General features: G+C 40.8%; 1 protein-coding gene across 8 annotated transcripts in view; it reads right to left on the bottom strand.

Moving 5' to 3' along the window:
- The window catches only part of SLC25A13 (solute carrier family 25 member 13), a 183779-nt gene that overhangs the window by 66942 nt on the left and 101028 nt on the right, over nt 1-15809 (bottom strand). For all 8 annotated transcript variants that reach the window (XM_053218425.1, XM_027071932.2, XM_053218423.1 and 5 more), the window contains 6 exons: nt 8853-8999; nt 6639-6777; nt 5796-5889; nt 5484-5568; nt 1607-1691; nt 697-855 (listed from right to left, as the gene is read on the bottom strand). In XM_053218425.1, the coding sequence (XP_053074400.1) occupies nt 697-855; nt 1607-1691; nt 5484-5568; nt 5796-5889; nt 6639-6777; nt 8853-8999 (709 nt within the window). The remainder of the gene's footprint in view (nt 1-696; nt 856-1606; nt 1692-5483; nt 5569-5795; nt 5890-6638; nt 6778-8852; nt 9000-15809) is intronic.

Below are 15809 nucleotides of genomic sequence, written 5' to 3'. Positions count from 1 at the left end.
AAGGCAATACAGAGAGGTGGGGAAGCCAAGTCAAGCCTCTTTAGGCCAATGCCAATGGAAGGGTAGTCAGGACCTGTGGGATCTTTTCTGTTAGTGATGACATACATCTCACTACTGTTCTCATTGCTTCATGAACCTTAGATGACTGAAGGACAGGGCTTAGATGAAGCAGGACAGGACCCCCTGTTAGAGTGGCGTGTGAATCAACTCCACTGGGTACAGAGTCAGAGGAAGGAAGGGGCAACTTTAACTAAGAGGCAGTAATGAGGGCTCCACTGAACCCCTGGTTATCCGCTTGACAGACTTTTATGTGGTATATTCAAGGACAATCATTAATCCCAAGTAGGCTCAGTCCTGTCCCCAAGATGCCTTTCCCTCTTAGGTGGTGAGTGGAATTCTTTCAAGAAGACAAACAATATAAGCCTTCTAAAAAACCCACTGAAGATATTTATAAAAAATAATTATTTTAAGAAGTAAAACATACTACAGAGCAATATAAATGGCTTTCAGATTATGGGCTGTTTTGATTAGCCATGCCCTAGATGCCTCCAGCCTACTCCCATTAGCATGGATAATTGAGAATCTGCTGCATTTCCACTGTAATGCAGTCTCCCTAATACTTTTCAGGCACACAGATGGAAAACCAAACCTTCGGCTACTATTTCACCTTACATGAATTCAGCACATGGCACTAACCTCTATACAGTCCAAAGAAGCCTTCATAGCGTAGCACTTTCTTAAAACAGTCAAAGCTGTTTTTATACATAAGTTCTCCCACAAAAGAGCCCGTTGATCGTTGGTTCTGCATTCGAGTTTTTACAAGATCGATGGGATACACGGCAGTGGCTCCGACAGCTAAAATCAAATAAAACCAGTATTTCAGAAGGAAGAAAGGTCAGTCAGAGGAAAGGGGAAGGTGTTTAACATCAAAGAGAAGCCTGATCGAGGAAAGAAACAAATTCTGCATGTACGGATTTTAAAACTGTACTCATTTTCCTAATAAACAATTGTGGATTTTCATTCAAGTGTCTCTGATAAAATGATGTCATAGACAGTTCAAAGTTTTACCTACGCATTACCTACAGCCTAACCTTATTATTCACCCATCTTTAAAAAGCCTATAGTAGGGGCGCCTGGGTGGCGCAGTCGGTTAAGCGTCCGACTTCAGCCAGGTCACGATCTCGCGGTCCGTGAGTTCAAGCCCCGCGTCAGGCTCTGGGCTGATGGCTCAGAGCCTGGAGACTGTTTCGGATTCTGTGTCTCCCTCTCTCTCTGCCCCTCCCCCGTTCATGCTCTGTCTCTCTCTGTCCCAAAAATAAATAAACGTTAAAAATAAATAAATAAATAAATAAATAAATAAAAAATAAAAAGCCTATAGTAGATGCTAAGAGATAAGTAAGAGAAAAAGCCACTTCGAAGTCCCTGATCACATGCAGGTATGGGGAGAAGTTCCCTTTGCTTTTGTTCCATCTCAGAGGTGAAGACAGGTAACTGGCTTGCAAAGACCAAAGAAGGCTTTGTCCTTTAATACTGCAAGGTGGAAATCAGAGAAAAAAATATCAGAGGCATAATAAAAGTGAAAAATTTGCACTCATCCATAACTAACCTCCAGCAATGGAACCCAGACCAAACCTGTAGGCCGACTCTGCAATCTGCAGGACAATTGGTCGGGATGAGTCGACGGAGGCCTTCTTCTTTGCACAATTGGGAATCGGGGAGGGGAGACAGAGACAGAAAGAAGGACAGAACAGAAATCAGCACATATGATTTTTTTAAATTGCCCACCGGGTTCCAAATTCAGGACACAAACTGAAACATCAAAGAGGAAGGTAGGGTTAGATTCTGTTGTTCTAATTAAGGAAAAGCTATTACTGTTGTTAGTGCTGAAAATCAAATTTGAACAAAATGAAAACCACTATGTACCCCCCCCAAATGTTATAAACCTATTTTCAAATGTTTAATTCTTATTAGTGATCAAGGAGACACAAACTTAAAAACATTAATGATACATCATTCATCATCAAGCAAACGGGCAGGTTTGGGAGGTTTTTGTTTATTCATTTTAGTGAAGTATAGCCGACATACAATGTATTAGTTTCAGGTGTAAACCACAGTGAATCAACATTGAGCTACACTGTGAAGTGTTCACCATGACAAATCTAACTACCATCTGTCACCACAGTTTCTTTTCTAATGGCAACGCCCAGTCTGGCAAGAGTTGATAAAAATGGGGCTTCTCAAACCTGCCATTTAATCTAGAATAAACCTGAAGAGAAACTTGGTAATATACACCCAAACTCTTGTACATAACCTTTGACCCCACAATTCTACTTATAAAAAATCAGACTAGAAAACAATCATGTATGTAAACAAGGATCAAGCTAACAGAATGTTAAAAAGCAACACTGTTTTAAGAGCAAAAACTCTGAGAATAACCTAAATGTCCAGTAAGAGAGGACCAGTTAAAAATGTTGCACCCTTGGGGTGCCTGGCTGGCTCAGTTGGAGACATGCGACTCCTGATCTCAAGGTCATGAGTTTGAGCCCCACACTGGGTGTAGAGATTACATAAATAAACAAACTTTAAAAAATGTTACAGCCTTAAAATGAAATTGTATGTCATTGTAAAATGTTAATGTTAAGAAAAATGTTCATAAGGTATTATAAAGTGAAAACAGGTTAAAAAGAATACAGCAGGTAGACAGGTATTCAGGATATGATTCTTTTTAACTTTATAAATGTTTGAAATATCTCATAATCTTTTAAGAACAATGTTAAAGACCGCGTGCAATATGTTATTTCTATTCAACATTATTTGTGGGTATGTGTATGCATATAAAAACACATTAAGGGGCGCCTGGGTGGCTCAGTCGGTTAAGCGTCTGACTTCCACTCAGGTCACGATCTCACGGTTTGTGAGTTCGAGCCCCGCATCGGGCTCTGTGCTGACTGCTCAGAGCCTGGAGCCTGCTTCGGATTCTGTGTCTCCCTCTGTCTCTGCCCCTCCCCCGCTCATGCTCTGTCTCTCTCCTTAAAAAACAAAAACAAACAAAAAAAAAAAAACACATTAAAACATTTTGGCTACCTCAATACACAAAGATAACTCAAAATATTTACAGTGGACCTAACAAGGAGGTTGTCTTGCAGATAATTGTTACTTTCTCCTCTTTTTTACCCACTTTTTCTAAATTCACACTTCAGGCCAGTCAGTTGTCATTTTTTTGTTCTTTGGACCTTATTATCCTTACTGTGTTTTTGATGCCAAAACATTTTAGAGCACTGCATTTTTCTGTCTACATAAATACAAGTAATTTTATGTCATATAAAGTTGTCAAATGAGGGTGGCACATAGTTAGTGCTTAATAAATACCTGTTGAATGAATAAATATATTCAGTAAAATTTGTTTTTCCAAAAGTCATGATAATTAAAATAATGAACAATGAAAATAATTACCAACCCCAGCTATCAACCCACTGAATTTTAGCTGCTGTCAATGTAACACAATTCTAATACAATGAGATAACTTGGAATCTCCTTTAGAGTCATTTAACTGAAAATAGCTTTACATAGAAATATGCATCTTCAGGAATGTAAAACATTTCTTCTGCAAATGCCATGGGGTGTTTCCAGTTCTATCTCTGCATAGATGGAAATCACGAGAACCCTCATTTTGACAAATGCATCCCTAAGAAAGGCACTACTTCTTATATAGATACAAATAGGTAATACTCAGAAAGGTTCTGGCATCAAAATAGTGAGTGAAAGTATTTTGAAAATAATGGATGGGGGTGGGGGAGGCAGATGTACAGCTACCACTAATTCTTCATCTAAAAGACAAAATAAACAAAATCCCAGACTTTCATGTAACTTTTCTGAAGCTTGAAATGTAGCAAGCTCATGAGACAAGAAAGATTCCTATTCCTGCACTCCTCTGTTTAGGATAAATGGTAGCACAGAGCCTACCAGGTGGATGACCTCCATTGCTTGAGTCCTGTCAATGTTGTCAGGCCTACTGGTGTTCACATAGCAAAGAATATTCCACGCAAGGCCACTGTGAATTGCTCTACACCTCTAAGCCGCAGCCAATCATTTCCTGCTGTAAATCTCATCAATCTCGTCTAACCCTTGCATGGCCAGTATCAATGAGCACCCATCAAAATCTCTCAAAAGTTGCAGAGGGCAGGAAGGAAAAATTGTGGGATACCACTGTCAGCTGGAGGACAGAAGGAAGCTTAAAAAAAAAAAAAAAAACAACAAAAAAACCTCTGCTTTTTCTTAATCCCCAAATTTCTATAACAGCCAGTCACATAGAGACGAAGAGATAATCATCTGGTAAGCAGTGTTTAAAAATCAAAGGGAGGAGACCAACGTTGCTTCTACCGCTGCACGTGATTATACACTTCTCTCTCCTGCACTCAGGGAAATCAGCTCCCTCTTTTAACAACAGCCAGCTGGTTTTCCAGAGGTGCCTAGTTAGGATTTACTGAGCACACACCCACCACTTTGAGTTACATGCTGCACACAAAACTTGCCAGTGCATTCAGCGTGGGGGAGGGGGGGGAGGGGGGGCTGAAAGAAGGGGTGCTGGCTCGAGGCCTGCCAGTCCTAAAAATGCAGCCCGCATCAACCCATTGTGGTCAAACTGGCGTCTCTGTACAGACCCAGAGCTCCAAGCCAAAAACTGTTAAGTCTCATAGGATTCAGAGATGGCTTTGCCTTAAAGGAGGTATTTTTCTAAAATGACGCTCGTCTGTGACTGGATTTACTTTACAAACATCGTGTAAGCACAACACATGCTATGAAAGCTTTTATTCTCTAATCCTGATCTATAGAGAGTAGGGCAAGAGTTAAATGAGGAGGGCCCATGTCTTAAGTTTCTGACTCTCATGACTTCAAGAGATTGGTTTCTGTTAACCATAAAATAAAATTTAGCATTCCTCAAATTGTTTCCACATAACTTATGAATCCTTTCACAGAGAAAAGAAGTCTAAAAGCCTTCAAACTATTACTCCAGACTAAACAAAATTATCTCATTTTGATATTCAGAAAAACGGAAGGCATAGCAGTTACACGATGAGCTGATGAAGTGCCTCTCTTCGGAGCAAAGGCAGCTTGCCGTGAGCAATGTGTCACTTCGCCGGGACAGCGACACCAAAATGGGACTTCTGTCCCACATCTCTCAACACAAGATTTAGGGAAGAAGAAAAGAGCTTCTGTCTATTTTGGGGGGGTGGGGGGGAAGGGAGGTAGACTTGCATGCAGTTAGGAAATCACCCCATCTTCGAAAGTAACTAGTGTCTATTAATCAGAACCTTTCTATAGTAATTTCTCTTTGTAGCCTTTGGAAATCGTCTGGACTGTTGGTGCAAGATGTTAAATTAGAAGGTGAGATACCAGCACCAACAAGGCACCACCAAGTAGAAAGGGTCTGGGGGTGCCCTACTACAGAAACATAAGGGAGCAAGTCTGCTCCCTTTGCCCACCTGCCTCTGGGCCTCAGCCAAGTTGAAAGGCAGAGTGCCCTCTTCCAATGGAGCAATTCGTTCAATGTCTGCCAAGGTCATACGTCTGGAGGGGAACAAAAAAACAAGCACAAGCGACAACAAAATACAAGTTCATTAAAATCCGTGTTATGGAATTTTAAAATGTTCCCTTGTTTGTTTCCCATATTTTGGAGTCCTCTTTAATTTGGCTTCTTTTTCTCCCAATTTGCTGCCCTCCTCCCACCCCCAACTCCTAACCTCCTTTTATTAAGCTAATTAGAAAAAAAAAAAAAAAAAAAAAGGCCAACTTACCCCCGTGGCTCATATAAATCTGCTAACTGAAACAAGATGTCAACTTCCATGGGTGTAACCTGACCAAATTTCTGAGCTGCCAGAACAAACTCCTCTGTATGGAAAAAGAGTTAAAAGGGAAAGATTCAACAAGGAATAGCCACTAAATGCAGCATTAACTCAAGGCACTGGAATGAGTGAACATCACAAAACTTTACTATCACAGAATTCAAGTAAATCCAAATAGGGTAAGAATTTTTGCAATTCTTTCATTCATCTGGAAGGAGTGTGCAGAACAGTTTCTCTAATATTGACCTTAAACGCTTTGTGTCTTATCTGAAGGCTTTGAAAAAATGACACAGTATGTTATTGAAATCGCAGGTCTAAGAAAACAAGGAAGCAGGTATGAAGCTTCACATGCCTCTGTCCTGGGAGGTTCTATTAATGATGCTGTGGGATTCTTAAGGGACTTCTCAGTTAAAAGAAAAAAAAAATCCTATTAACATGCTGATATCTTGTTCTGAGGTTGTCACCAGTATAAGTTTATGGAATTCCTCACGTACTTTTGAAGGCCACTTTAGAGGCTGCAAATTTAGCTCAGGTTTTAGCATGATTCGAAAACATTTAAGAAATTTTGCATGGTTCCCTCATTCAAAGACTGTCTTCAGTTTATTTAAAACCTGCTGAAGACTGTTTTACTTTTGTTTGTCTGATCAAAGGATGGAGAACACACATGTACCATATGGTTAATATGTGTCAATGGGATAGAAAAATCTATAACATAAACTCTCCGTTGCCTTCTTCACCCTAATAATAATACACCAAGATACTTGCAGGCAAAAATTCAGACTTATTCTCACTCACCCTTAGTCACCTCTACATCTTTTCTGTTGCCAGCCAGAGTGCTGTAGATCTTTCTAATGAGTTCCATGTTGTTAAGGAGTGAATTGAATCCATTAAAATAGGAGAAACTAACTTGATGGGACGTAGCACCTCCAGCAGCCTCAAATAAGTGGAAAATAAGAGATGGGAGAAGAACAATAAACAAAAGATTTATAGAATGAAGAAGATTCTGAAGTACATATATCAAATGCTAGTTTTGGAAGTAATCAAGAATGCATGTCTGAAAAGAAATGGCCATAAGTATTTTCCTTTCACATTAAAAAAAAAATAAAAAAGCTATAAGTGAATTTTAAAAGTAACTGCAACTAATCACGACCAGAGCTTATACTCTCCACACATAAGTCCTGGAACACTAAATAAATACATGTGTAGGATTATAACAACAGGACCAGTAGTAATTTACAGAGTTCAAATTTCAATTGGAAATGTTTTATAAGTTTGTTTATTTCATCTAATGAGCAATTCTGAGAGGCTCAGACATGCACAACTACACCATACACATACACGTGTGTGTGCTTATACATGTAAAACTATATTATTCCAACACAAACACAGTATGAAAAGTGGTCAAGCCAACATTAATATCATGATCTGTCATGTTACTTATAACTAGCAATAAATAATCATTTAAGTACAGACTTTACATTGGTGGGATTTCTAGCAAACAAGCGTATTACGATAAAATTATGAGATGTCACGTGCTTTGAAAGGAGTTAAAACTGGTCAGAATTCTGATAATCGGAATTTGTAAGAAACTGTATTTTTTTCACAAGGGGGGGGGCAAGGGAAACAGATAGCATGTCCGTTATGAATGGAACTTCAGTTTGGGGTTTCAAATTCTATCCTTCCCTAAAAAGCAAAATATTTTTATTAGGAAAGCACTTATTTATAAAGTAACAACCACATAAATCTTCACTTAGTGATCATTTAAAATAGCTGATATAAGAGTTTAAAATGGAATAGCGAAGGGTAGGAGGAAGGCAAGAAAGGGAGTTAGATTAACACAGTGCCAGAGTGGAAAAGGCCTTGTCAGAATTCCATGCCTCCAAAAAGAGGCACCAGGGGAAAAAAAAGTGAAAAGCTATCCTGAGTTCCTGCCTATGGTAAGCATTGTGGGAAACCCAGAGCATGGTGAAAAAACCCCAAAAGTCTCCCCAGGACTACCAAACCACAGTGTAAGGATTTCCAAAACCGTGTGATTGTCAGAATGATCTGGGAAGCTTTCGAGATTAGATTCTAGGACCTCAGCACCTGTAGATGATAAAACCATAGGCCTGGAAGAAAACTTAGTTATCTGTACTTTTAACAAGCATCCCTGGGGCGCGTGGGTGGCTCAGTCGATTAAGCGTCCGACTTCAGCTCAGATCAGATCTCGCAGTTCATGAGTTCAAGCCCCACGTCAGGCTCTGTACTGACAGTTCAGAGCCTGAAGCCTGCTTCCAATTCTGTGTCTCCCTCTCTCTCTGCCTCTCCCCACTCATGCTCTGTCTCTCTCTCAAAAGTAAATAAATGTTAAGAAAAAGAAAGGCCTCCCTGGTGATTCTTATGCTTTGTGACCAAGGCTTGAGAACCTCCAGCAGAGAATGTTATAGGATACCTTCCAGGTCCATGACGTAGGGAGAGGGGCTGGGCACCCACTGGCATGGAAGCTACAACACAGGAACGGGGCTCACCCATCCTATGTGTCACTGTTGCCTCAAAACACACATGGTGAATGAATGAGTGAATCTAAAGTTTAGAGATTCTGCTCTGTTGATCAAAGAAATACATCTCATGCACTATTTTTTAAAAAAAATTTTGCCTTGGAGAATAGACAAAAGTGAAGATTAGCATTTGACATATGACCTATGACAATATGACATATTGACATACTTTGAGATATAAAGCAAAATTAACATGAAATCATAAAGTTGTTTTTACCTTTTTTTAAAAACCCAGTTCACATGTTTCTTTGAGATATTCCATATTATCCAGGTAACAAATCAACCTACTCACTAAAACTAGCCAAAACATACCCTGTCGGGAAGTCTGATAATATATGAGATCACATTAAGAAAACGTTAGTTTGAATTGAAAAACTCTACATAATTTTTAAGAATTGTTTTTATAATCCCTTATTTACCAAGCTTTTGCCAGGTAAAATAAACTGCTTCATTAGGTCAAGTTACAACTCACAGCTACTAGACATTCTTCTACAAAAGGCGTCAAGACATGGGGGCGGATGGTAACCATGATGTCTCGGAAGTCAATGGCTGTAACTTTTCCATTCCTGGCACTGTCCCTTTGCACAAAGGCTTGCTTTGCATGCTCCAATTGTATTTCCTACAAAAAATGAAAGTGGAATAATTTATGTTTCTCAATTACGACAAAAGACTGCTCAATTTCAAATCAGGGTGAAGAAATATAGATCATATCTTGACTTAACAAGACTCACCTGTTGTGAAATAACACCTTCAAGCTATCATCTTCCTCCAAAGAGAGAACTTTGCTCAGACCAATGAGCATGTCTTCAGAAAATGCATTCTACCTGAAATCTCCTACCCAGAGAAACCAAATCACTTCCATGCTCTGCTAGAGTCCAAGGACACAAAGAAAACAAAAATTGGAATGAAGTTTGGTAGGCCCAAAGATATGGCCAAACCCAACTTAGATGATACAGGAGATCCAATGAAAAACATCTAGAAGACATTAACCTCTCTCCAAAGGAGATAGAAAAACTCTTATTAGTAACCTGGTACACAAACATGTGATGTAATACCAAACTAAGAAGGGCGGTTCTCCTCTGAAATACGGTATTCTGCTAATATATAGTTTCTCAGCCTTGAGACTACTAGTACTTGGGGCAGGTTAAGCCTCTGTTATGGGGAGCTGCCCTGTGCATCCCTCTCCTCTCTCCTTCCTCTAGATGATGGTAGCCCCTTCACGCCCAAGAGCATGACAGTCAAAAATGTCTCTGGCTGGGGCGCCTGGGTGGCTCAGTTGCTTATGCATCTGAGTCCTGATCTCAGCTCAGGTCTTGGGCCTGACACTGGGCATGAAGCTTACTAAAAAAAAAGTCTCCGGAGACGGCCACAGGTCCCAAATAAGGACCCCTGCTCCAGGATTAGGAACTGAATGGTATGTGGGTCAGAGGTGCCAAAACTGCCACTATTATTGTAAGTCCTATGATCTAAAGACAGGAAGCTTGATTTAGATGTCCAGTGCTATTCACAGGAAGTAAGTGTACATACAAAATAAACAGCCTCCCATCAAAACGCATCACCTGCCATGTAGAAGAGGCATCCCTTCCACAACGTTTTGTTATCTTCCTCACGACACTGCCTGTTTCCCAAACGCGCCCTTGGAGTGAGATCTTATCTCCAGGCACCTGGGTGGCTCAGTCATTGCAGCCTCAGACTCTTGATTTTGGCTCAGGTCATGATCTCACATTTTGTGGGTTCAAGCCCTGCATCGAGCTCCGTGATCCAAGTGAAGAGCTTGCTTGGGATTTTCTCTCTCCCTCTCTCTGCCCCTCTCCACCCACCTTTCTCTCAAGAAAGAAAGGAAGGAAGGAAGGAAGGAAGGAAGGAAGGAAGGAAGGAAGGAAGGAAGGAAGGAAGGAAGAAAATAAAGAGTAAGATATAATCTCTATAGAATTAAAAAGCACTGCTGATGTGGTTTTCAAGGACTTCAAATTATTTAAACAAAAAGAAGTTTAATTGGCTGACAGAGAATTACTATTCTCTATTTTTTTAAACTTTGGCTAGATAATGACTTAGAGTAGTATAAAAACAAATTGTCCTTATGACGTAGGGCAAACTAAAGCGCAGCAGAAGTGATACAAGCCTAATGGTGCTTAGAAGTCCCCTATCTCCCTTCTCTTTCCCCTGAAAGGTGGGAGATGAAGGAAGCTTGATAAAATATTGATAATTGAAGCTGCACAATGGGGACATGGTGGGTCACAGTATAATATACTTTTCTACTTATGTATAGTTTGAAAATGTCTACAATAAAAAATTTTAAAATACAATAGTCAGAATCAGAGTTTTTATCCTACTCAAAAGCCTCTTATCAGTCACAGCATCTGCCAGTTCTGATCCGAGCCTGTCCCTGCCCAAAGTCTCTTATGGGACCCTTACCTCCCTGGTACCACTTCCACTTAAATGGGAGGCATCTGTCAGCCCTCTGTCCTCAAGTCTCCTTACTCTACTCCCCTAGGTCTCAAGGATTTCTCAGAAGGCTTGACTCTCAGATCCCAATCTCCCACCACTATCTGCGGGAACAGAATCCATAACGGCTCAGAGTATACCTCCACGTGGACATCTTGTAAAGACCATGAAATCACACATCACTAAACTCAAGACCCTGAAAGGAGCTACCCTCAGCCTAGTCTCCAGCACCCATGCTCAGCCCTTCCAGCGCTTCCACACACTCCTACCTCTGTCCACACTCCTCCCTCCTCCCGGTGTAGACTGCAGCCTCTTTCTCTAGTTCCTGAAATCCTACCACATCCTCCAGGCTTAGCTCAAACGCCACCACCTAAGTAAATATAAGTAGGTCTCTTAACTGAAAACAACTGATCTGATCATGTGGCTCCCTGCTTGAACCTCAATAATAGGACTTGTCTTATTTCCTCTTATTTGAATCAGTTGTTTAGATTCCTGTGTTTCCCTCACCCTGCTAGGGAAAAGAGATTGTGTCCTGTTCATCCCTCTCCTGGTGGAGGCAGAATACTTTAGACATACTAGGCACTCAATAAACCACAGCCATAATCTTCAATGATAGGTAGTCTATAAAACCAATTGAATGAAGAAATCACACTCCACTGAACAAAAAGGGGTTCTCTGTACAAGTGCCTCCAATTTAAGAGGAAGAAACCAACTGTTAAACACCCTGTAGTGAAAAATGACCACAGTATGTATTCAATTGGAAGTAAATGAACAGTCTCCTTTGAATTGCCAGACCACTGCTAAAGCTATTGTAAGGCAAGATTACTCTCAATAACGGCAGAAGGTATGTTCAGTTATTTATCATTTCCCCTAGTTTATAACTCAACTAGTCTTAGGGATCCTCAGACCATGACACCAAAAATGGCATCCCTTTCCCTGACCACCCCATTTCTCAGAATTCCTGGCCACATCATTTCCTTAGAACTTAGACCAAGACCAACCTGCTCGAAATTTCAAAGTGGGGAACAGACATCACAGTGGAGGTGGATGCTCATGTGGCAGAACAGGGAGTGCATCTGTATGTAGTAAGGATGGTGTCACTACCCATTTCCGTGCCTACACTTTGGGATTACGCATTTACTAGCAGGGATCCCTTGATCACAGAACATGAACACACTCTGAACTCTAATGAACAACTTTAGAATACATTTCCAACAGCTCTGAAAGACCGAGGACATCATAAATTCCATGAAAAGCAAGAAGCTAACTGTACACAGTTCTCTAAATAGTAGGATATAGTGAAAACATTTAGCTAAGTGTTTCTTCAAACTAAAAGCAGCCTACAGAAGATGTGGGTTGTCTTGTGAAGGACATCTGTTTATGTTGTGACTATTTCTTCTCCTGCGTGAAGAAATGAAGCTATGACCTCAGCCAATATAACAACCATGTTAATAGCATTCAGTGAACATATATTATGCACCACAGCCACTCTGGAAAACAGTGTGGAGGTTTCTCAAAAAATTAAAAATAGACCTACCCTATGACCCAGCAATAGCACTGCTAGGAATTTACCCAAGGGATAGAGGAGTGCTGATGCATAGGGGCACTTGTACCCCAATGTTTATAGCAGCACTCTCAACAATAGCCAAATTATGGAAAGTGCCTAAATGTCCATCAACTGATGAATGGATAAAGAAATTGTGGTTTATATACACAATGGAATACTATGTGGCAATGAGAAAGAATGAAATATGGCCTTTTGTAGCAATGTAGATGGAAGTGGAGAGTGTGATGCTAAGTGAAATAAGCCATACAGAGAAAGACAGATACCATATGGTTTTACTCTTATGTGGATCCTGAGAAACTTAACAGAAACCCATGGGGGAGGGGTAGGAAAAAAAAAAAAAAAAGAGGTTAGAGTGGGAGAGAGCCAAAGCATAAGAGACTCTTAAAAACTAAGAACAAACTGAGGGTTGATGGGGGGTGGGTGATGGGTATTGAGGAGGGCACCTTTTGGGATGAGCACTGGGTGTTGTATGGAAACCAATTTGACAACAAATTTCATATATTGAAAAAAAAATATTATGCACCAGATGCTGTTCTAAAGCATTTGACAGTAATAAACTCACTGCTCAGAGCAACCCTAGGAGATGGGCAGTATTTATGAACTTCATCGTGGCAGTTGAGGAAACTGAGGTCTTACCGGAAGCAGTGAAGGTGGAATGCAAACCCAAGCAGTTGTGCCCGCTGACAACGCTCCCGACACCCCAACACACCACCTGGGGAGCCTGAATAATGCTGCTGTCAGGAATCTAACTACAAAATACATCTGACAGGAATCTTAATAACTACGAAAAGACAAAAATTTAGTTTGCTTTTAAATTATTCTTGATGCTCTAGATTTTTCATTGCCAGCTTTCATGAGAAAACAATAACATCTCTGAGACTTTTTCATTAAGGAAAAAGTCTTCTGTGTGCGCAGAGTGCTAGGATTGTTTTCCCAACAGCAGAGACCGTGGAGAAGGGGAACCAAATCTAAAGGCCTTCTTCTCCTGGCCTTATTCACCTACTCACAACCGCAAGAGACTGTGGAAGAGAAAGACAAATAAGGAGGCCTGTGGGAGCCAACAGAAAGAAACTCTGTAAATACTTAACACGAGAATGAATGACTTTTGAAATAAATATTCAGGCTTACTATTGATGGCAGAGTGACTTAAAATCAAAGCTTTTCACTGACACCTCTAAAGCTATTTAAAGAAAACCTAACACATACATGTAGATCCAAGACCCTGATGGTTCCCAGATCTGAACCCAGGGGGATAAAAGTGAGACACAGAGTATTTGGTATGCACGGGGCAGGGCACATGTAAAATTGTGGTCATTTCCAAAATGAGCAGAGGAGTAGAGAACAATGAGAGAACCAAGAGTTACACTCAAATATTTAAAGGTTAAAGGACCATCAGGTAAAAGAAAGAAGTCAGACTGGCTCTCTGTATTTCTTAAAAAAAAAAAAAAATGAACAGAGAAAAAAATACATAGGGATCAGATTTTAGCACAAAACACAAAAGTATTTAATCTGTCCAGCTGTTCAGCAATGAAATGGGCTACACTATAAAGTAGCACGTTTCCAGTCACTGGCAATATCTGTCCAACTACAGGCTGGGGAACATACGTCAAGGAATTTATTTTATTTATTTTAAGTGAAGGAGTTATGGAAGCAATATGTTACGATGACAAAAATCTGAAGTTCAGAGCAGGAATGAAAAGAGCTCAAATATCAATCATGACACTCCTAGGAGGATTAGGGGTGTATGTATCTTAGAGCCCCTGCAGTATCTACACACAGGGTTGTAAAAACCACACATCATGCATGACGGCCACTTACTAAGTGGTACCTTTGATTTTTGTCAAGGTGAATGGTTTAAAATCCTCTAAAGACCCTTTCAGTATAAGTTCTTTGAGTCCTTCAAAAAATCCCCTAGTAAGGAACAGTGGTTCTGTTGAGTCATTCTGAACTGTCCATAAAAACAGAGAGATGAAGACCAGCTACAGTGGAGAAGAGTGGTAATAGCTGAATGCCTAAGCACTTACTATTGGCCAGGGGCATGCCAAGAACTTAAAAAATGTACTTCATTTAAGCCTCACAATAATTCACTGAAGTGATACTATCTTCATTTCACAGAGAGGCCGCTGAAGCTCTGAGAGGTTAACTAACAAGTCCAAGGTCTCACAGCTAGGAAGCGGCCGGCCGGGATCTATGCCGAGATACCTTCTGATTCCAAAAATGAGATTTCTAACCACTAGCTTATATGCTGCCTTGGGTAAAATCATAATGTAAGAGCACTGTAACAGATAACTGAAAAAGAGATTTTAAGAAAATCTGTTTTGGTGAGGATTTGTATATAAAAATGGAGCAAGATAGATCTCAAAGAATTCTCACCCTGGATGATGAGGGAGATAGAAAAATCAACCATAAAGGAAAACACCTAAGGAAAAAGACGAGGTAGTTGACCACAATGAGAAACTTGAAGCAGATGAGTTTAAGTTATACACAGAAGTTGAGCTACAGGGGCTCCTGGGTGGCTCAGTGGTTAAGCGTCTCAACTTCGGCTCAGGTCATGATCTCCCGGTTCGTGGGTTCGAGCCCCATGTCGGGCTCTGTGCTGACAGCTCAACTCCTGGAGCCTGCTTCGGATTCTGTGTCCCCCTCTCTCTCTGCCCCTCCCCTGTTGTACTGTCTCTCTCTCTCTCTCTCTCAAAAATAAAAAATAAAAAAATAAAAAAGTTGAGCTATAAACAAAAGAAAGCTAGAGATACAGACAGAAATATAAATTTGGGAAATGTAGATAGGAGGATTTCAGGGGGAAGAAAGCCAAAAGTTAACATTTACTAAGTGTTATTAAGAGTGTGTTTTGCTCCAGGGACTACTGTGTTTCCTGTTTCATCTCTCTGAATCCTCCCAATAGCCTTGCAAGGTGGGCCCTACCATCATCTCCATTTTGTGGATGGGAAAATGAGGAAAAGAGCAGCTGAGAGTCAGAGGATGCTGAGAATGAAACTGGAGTGGCACCTGCACGATCTGGCTGTGGACCCACAATCTTAACCTGTTAACCTACACGGACTGCCTGTTCCCTTTAGGGGGAAGCATCCCAAAAACCAGAAGAAAGAAATAACAGTTGCAGAAAACAGATGAGGTCACCCCACCGTACATATGACACAAATATGACACAGAGCAGACAGATGACAAAAAATGGAACTGATATCTAAAGAAGGGAGTACAGACAACAAACCAGAGGGCCTGTGACCTTGTGGGAAAGCCAGAGAGCTGGGAAGACAGCACAACCATGGGTGCCAGGCACAGGGTGCCCGCGAAGTGCTGTTGACGGGGACGGCGGGGACCAAGGAGAAAGGGCCGTCCTTCACCTGAGGCCGGAAGGTCGCTGAGCAAGGAGCAGCACAGCTATCTCGAATGCAGTTCTGCTCA

Source organism: Acinonyx jubatus, chromosome A2 (assembly GCF_027475565.1).
Source record: "Acinonyx jubatus isolate Ajub_Pintada_27869175 chromosome A2, VMU_Ajub_asm_v1.0, whole genome shotgun sequence".
NCBI classification, from domain to species: Eukaryota; Metazoa; Chordata; class Mammalia; order Carnivora; family Felidae; genus Acinonyx; species Acinonyx jubatus.
Note: the sequence above shows the minus strand (reverse complement) of the source record. Positions and strands in the feature narration are given on the sequence as shown.